Source organism: Pongo pygmaeus, chromosome 18 (genome assembly GCF_028885625.2).
Source record: "Pongo pygmaeus isolate AG05252 chromosome 18, NHGRI_mPonPyg2-v2.0_pri, whole genome shotgun sequence".
Taxonomy (NCBI): domain Eukaryota; kingdom Metazoa; phylum Chordata; class Mammalia; order Primates; family Hominidae; genus Pongo; species Pongo pygmaeus.
The window spans coordinates 21,462,504-21,468,690 of NC_072391.2; the positions used below are offsets into that span (position 1 = coordinate 21,462,504).

A 6,187-nucleotide genomic window follows, 5' to 3' on the forward strand; every position below is an offset into this window, starting at 1 on the left:
ATAAAAAAAAAAATTAGCCAGGCGTGGTGGCAGGCACCTATAATCCCAGCTACTCCAGAGGCTGAGGCGAGAAAATTGCTGGAACCCGAGAGGCGGAGGTTGCAGTGAGCCGAGATCACGCCATTCCACTCCAGTCTGGGAGACAAAGCAAGACTCTGTCAAAAAAAAAAAAAAAGAGTATCTGTGGAATGAATGAATGGAATCACTCTCCCTAAAAAACAAAACATGTTCAATATTTCTATGGCAGAGACTTGGCCTTAATCTGTCATCCCTTAATTTTAAAATGGTGGGGGGCTCACAAATTGTGCCAACTATGCAACAAGACCCAGAATCTGCATTCTTCCTCCTTGACGTGGCTGCTTGTTTTTTTCTTTTTCAGCAACAAGGCTCTTTGCATTTGGGGGAACGTGATGGCAGTCTTGGTGAGTAATTAAACTGGGACAGAATAAGACACATTTATTTCTGGTGAAATATCCTAAGACAAGTGTAAGAATTGCTCGTGTGTCCGTTACTTTTTCAGTTGCAAATTGGATCCAAACTGGCTTAAGCAAAATTCCAAGAATAATTCTTGCTTTAGGCCTCGCCTAACAATGTCACAATGTCACCAGAACCCGGTTTCTTTCAGTTCCGTTCTTACCCATGTTAGTTCCTTTTGCAATAGACTCTTCCTAATAAGTGCAAGACAGCTTTATCAACTTCTTGTATCTTCTCAGAGTCAGTCTGGTGGGAAAGACTGAGGGACCCAGGATTCTCATGGTGTTTCACAGGATCTGACTGGGTGATGTCCCCATCTATGAACCAATTGTTGTGGCTGCAAAAATGTGGCAGTTCCCTTGATCACATGATTTCATCTGTAGATACAGGTGGTGCAACCATGAAAACCATAGGGACCGAGAGTAGGGAAGGGTGACTTCCTAAAGAAAATCTTGGGCTGATGCCAGGAGAGCGAATTCTGGGCAGGAAACAAACAAGCAAACCCATTTTTTTTTTGAGATAGCATTCACTGATGACTTCCAGTGATGGGAGTTCAAGGGAAGGATTATAGAAACTAAAAGGAAGAGGCAAGGAAGGCATGAGAAGCTATGGAATCTTGAAGGCAAGTTGGTCTTTCCCTTGTAGAGATGGGGCAGAGTGTGCCTGTGTTAACTTCTCTTTCCTGTGTCAAACTAGACTTGCGATTTAGAAGATCAGTTCAAGAAGGTAATCCCAGGGCCTGATGACTGTTTTGGTAACCAGACACCAATCAAATAAGGAGAGGAGATGAAAATGGAATGATTTCTTCCATGCCACCTGTGCCTTTAGGAACTTCCCAGAAGAAAATCCAAGCCTTTAGCCAAGAGTGGAAACTGACTACCATGTAATTATCAAAGTAAAATTGGGCATTCCATGCTATTTTTAACACCTGGATTGCTGATTTTTCAAGACAAAATACTTGGGGTTTTCCAATAAAGATTGTTGTAATACTGAAACGAGCCTACAAAAACCTTGGAAGAGATAACTAGGGAATAATGTATATTATCTTCAAGAAATGTGTGCATGAATGATTGCTTCTTAGAAATCTCTCCTGCCAGACTTCCCAGACCTGGCAAAGGTTTAGAAACTGTTGCTAAGAAAAGTGGCCCATCCTGAATAAATATGTAATACTCCAGCAGGGATATGAAGCCTCTGAATTGTAGAACCTGCATTTATTTGTGACTTTGAACTAAAGACATCCCCCGTGTCCCAAAGGTGGAATACAACCAGAGGTCTCATCTCTGAACTTTCTTGCGTACTGATTACATGAGTCTTTGGAGTCAGGGATGGAGGAGGTTCTGCCCCTATGAAGTGTTATACATGACCATCAAAGTCCTACGTCAAGCTAGCTTTGCACAGTGGCAGTACCGTAGCCAATGAGATTTATCCGAGACACGATTATTGCTAATTGGAAATTTTCCCAGTACCCCACTGTGATGACTTGAAATATAATCAGCGCTGGCAATTTTTGACAGTCTCTATGGAGACTGAATAAGAAAAAATAAAAGAAAAGAAAAGAAATTAGCTGGGTGCGATGGCTTATGCCTGTAATCCCAGCACTTTGGGAGGCTGAGGCAAGCGGATCACTTAATGTCAGGAGTTCAAGACCAGCCTGACCAACATGCTGAAACCCTGTCTCTACTAAAAATAAAAAAACTAGCTGGGCGTGGTGGTGCATGCCTATAATCCCAGCTACTTGGGAGGCTGAGGCAGGAGAATTGCTTGAACCTGGGAGGCAGATGTTGCAGTGAGGTGAGATTGTACCACTGCACTCCAGCCTGGGCAACAGAGTGAGACTCTGTCTCAAAAAAATAAATAAATAAATAAATAAAGTAAATTAAAAGTCTTATTCAAACCAAATATGAAACTGGTGGTGATGTGTGGAATGTGTGTGTGCGCGCATATGTAATGAATACGTGTGTGTATAATGTTTTTGCAGGTTTGCCAAATGATTCACAAGCCACGTGGCTGTTCTTAACACTGAAGGGTCCAGCAGAAAGGTACAACTACTCAGGGCAGAGGAGCCTCCTAAGAAATCACTCGCATAAAACCTAATTGGAACTGAATTTAGAAAGCAGTTAAGATACATTTGAAACACAAGCACCCAACCAGTGCTGTCATTCATTCCCTTTTTTTTATTTTTAAGAGATAAGGCTGGGCTGTGTTGCCAGGCTTGACTCAAACTCCTAGGTCAAGCAGTCCTCCCACTTCAGCCTGCCAAGTAGCTGGGACTACAGGCACACGCCACTGCCCTTGACCACGCACTTTTTCATTCACTTATTTTTTTCATTAATTCACTTCATTGGAGGAATTAATTTCTTTTGGTGTCATCTTTGGTAACAGTTGTATGTAGTGTTCATCCATCCATTCATCCATCCATTCATTCAACAAATATGGACCAAATAGTGGTGAGCAAGATGGTGAACAATTCATGGTGCTGCCTGTCTAGCAGGTTTAGACATGAATTTAATTCTTAAGCAATAATTAATTACACTTGTAGTAGGTGCTCTGAAGAAGCACAGGAACTAAGGGAGACTTGTCTGTGGGGTCAGTTCAGGCAACCCATGGAAGTGATGTTGGAAGTGATTTTATTCCCCTTGGGGTCATCTTAGTGCTGTTTGTGCTTTTTTCTTTGCTTTTTTTTTTTTTTTTTTTTGAGATGGAGTTGGAGCCTCCCTCTGTCTCCCAGGCTGGAGTGCAGTGGCGCAATCTCAGCTCACTGCAACCTCCCCCTCCTGGGTTCAAGTGATTCTCCTGCCTCAGCCTCCCGAGTAGCTGGGATTACGGGAGCGTGCCACCAGGTCCGGCTAATTTTTGTATTTTTAGTAGAAACGGGGTTTCGCCATGTTGGCCGGGCTGGTGTCGAACTCCTAACCTCAGGTGATCCGCTCGCTTCAGCCTCCCAAAGTGTTGGGATTACAGGCGTGAGCCACTGCGCCCGACCGCTGCTTGGGCTTCTACAATGAAATCTGAACTCTCTCTGAAAGCATCACTTTTGCTCATTCACCAGATGCTAAGTGCTTCCATCTGGAATGCTTCTCCCTTCACCTCCATCCCTTGTCTCCACTTCAGTGCAGCCCTGCTTCTTTTGGAGGGGTACATGCAGTGGCTAGTGGCTCATGCCTGTAACCCCCGCACTTTGGGAGGTTGAGGTGGGCGGATCACCTGAGGTCAGGAGTTCGAGACCAGCCTGGCCAATATGGTAAGACCTCATCTCTACTAAAAATACAAAAATTAGCTGGGTGTGGTGGCGTGCGCCTGTAATCCCAGCTACTCAGGAGGCTGAGGCACAAGAACTGCTTGAACCCAGGAGGTGGAGGTTGCAGTGAGCTGAGATCGCACCACTGCAGTTCAGCCTGGGTGACAGAGTGAGACTGTCTCAAAAAATAAAGAAAAAAACTACTGTACATGGAAAGCATTTTAAACAGTCTAGGATATGGTAGGCAGTCAATAAATGTTAATTAGCAAGGATTTTACATGCACTCTTTCATTTAATCACCACCACCGCAAGAATACTACCCCTATTTTACAGATAAATTAAGTAACTTACCCAAGGTCATACAGCTGGTAAGTTGCTGAACAGGAATGCAGACTTGGCTTTCTCTGATTCCAAATCCTGTTATTAACCCTATACTAAGCCTTCCAAGGAAGTGCTTAATAGGAGTTATTAATACCTTATTTCATCATTCAAATTCTCCACCTTTTGAGGCCCTGACCATCTTAGCATAGGACCTAAATCCTTAATTTGGCCTGGCTCAATCAAAGGCAAAATGGATTTGGGATAAAGATCAAGAGACAAGAGATCTCATGGCTCTCTAGAGATCTTCCCACAACACAAAGGGATATTATTATTATTATGAAATTTTTAGAGATTGGAGTCAAACTCAGTCGCCCAGGCTGTAGTGCAGTGGCACGATCCTAGCTCACTGCAGCCTCAACCTGCTAGGCTCCAGTGATCCTCCCATCTCAGCCCCTATTTGTAAATTTTTTGTAGAGATGGGGTCTCACCATGTTGCCCAGGCTAGTGTTGAACTCCTGGCTTTAAGCAGTCCTCCCGCCTTCGCTTCCCAAAGTGACAGGATTACAGGCATGAGTCACCATGCCTGGCCAAGGGATATTATTAACTCCATACTGCCCCCAAGAGAAATCCTTCCCTGCCAGTTGCTGTGTACCCTCAGAAGTTACCCCAGGGCTGAATTCAGTTGACAGAGGTATCTTTTTTTTTTTTTTTTTGAGACAGAGTCTTGCTCTCTGGCCTAGGCTGGAGTGCAGTGGTGCAATCTTGGTTCACTGCAACCTCTTGACTCCTGGGTTCAAGCAATTCTCCTTGCTTCAGCCTCCTGAATAGCTGGGATTGCAGGCATGTGCCACCATGCCCAGCTAATGTTTGTATTTTTAGTAGAGACGGGGTTTCCCCATCATGGCCAGGCTGGTCTCGAACTCCTGGCCTCAAGTGATCCACCCGCCTCAGCCTCCCAAAGTGCCGGGATTACAGGTATGAGCCATTGCTCCTGGCCTAATGTATCTTCTTTGGTCACTTTTTCCTCCCTCTTTCACTCTAGTCATAACATGGCATGGAAGTACATGCAGTTTAGACATTTGTTCCACTCAATGAACAAATCTTTGTTGTTCATTTTAAAATTCAAGAAAATTTTTTTGCAAATGCTGATTCAAAACGTACCAAGCCCCATCTATCATGCCTATACCAATACAATCTGTCACAAAAAAGTTTGCTTCTCATTGTCACATAGCTGTGGAGACTGGTGGCCTTCTAAAATCACTGTCCGGCTGCTGCCAAGTGTGAGGCCAGCAACCCACGGCAGGGATGCAGGAGGGAAGCCATGGCTAAGCTGTGGGCCTGGACATAGGCCACAGATGGGGTTGAAAGATGAGAAGGGGTAAGCTAGAGGAGACAGACGGCGTTGCCATTAAAAAAAATTCAACTTCATTTTAATGTTGCTACTTAAGTTCACAATAAAATCCCTGGAAGTTCAAACTGGAAAGAGCAGTCGGGGTCATGGGCTTAACAATATAAAGGCAGATTCAGTGAGGGGTAAGGGTAGTGGCTCTGGGGGCAGACTGACCTAGATTTGCATGTCAGTTGTACCAAACTCAAGACACCTTGGGTAAGTGGTTTTATGAAGTACCTCAGTTCTTCATCAGTAGATAGAGTGCTAACACCTCCATAAGACTTTTGTATGGATTGAGTAAGATAATGCAGGTTAAACCACTTGTATAGTTTCTGGCTAACTGTAAACAAGAAGTTCTAGAAGTTCTAGTTATCTTTTTTTTTTTTTTTTTAAGAGTCAGGTTCTCACTGTGTCACCAAGGTTGTAGTGCCGTGGTGTAATCATGGCTCATTGCAGCCTTGAACTTCTGGGCTCAAGTGATCCTCCCACCTCAACCTCCTGAGTAGCTGGGAATACAGGCATGCACCACCATGCCTAATTTTTTAGAGATGGGGTCTTGCTATGTTGCCCAGTCTGGCCTCAAGTAATCCTCCTGCCTCAGCTTTCTGAATTGCTGGGATTATTGGCATGAGCCACTGTGCCCAGCTAAGCTGTGACTTTTGAGGCAACCCCTTCCCTTCCACAGAGTTTAGTTTCCTCATTTGTAAAATGAGGACAAACCTAGATGTTTTTGGAAGTCTCTTCCAGTTCTAATTGCCTATGAT

General features: G+C 44.1%; 1 protein-coding gene and 1 non-coding gene across 5 annotated transcripts in view; both read left to right on the forward strand.

Moving 5' to 3' along the window:
• Positions 1 to 2,379, forward strand: part of TMC5 (transmembrane channel like 5) — a 91,015-nt gene extending 88,636 nt beyond the window's left edge. For all 4 annotated transcript variants that reach the window (XM_063655220.1, XM_063655219.1, XM_054454184.2 and 1 more), the window contains 2 exons: positions 380 to 422; positions 1,171 to 2,379. In XM_063655220.1, coding sequence (XP_063511290.1) covers positions 380 to 422; positions 1,171 to 1,217 — 90 coding nt within the window. In that variant the 3' untranslated portion in view covers positions 1,218 to 2,379. The remainder of the gene's footprint in view (positions 1 to 379; positions 423 to 1,170) is intronic.
• Positions 1,861 to 2,000, forward strand: LOC129016440 (U4 spliceosomal RNA). The gene has a single exon (XR_008494829.1). It is a non-coding gene; the product is annotated as a U4 spliceosomal RNA (small nuclear RNA).
• Positions 2,380 to 6,187: the final 3,808 nt, after the last annotated feature.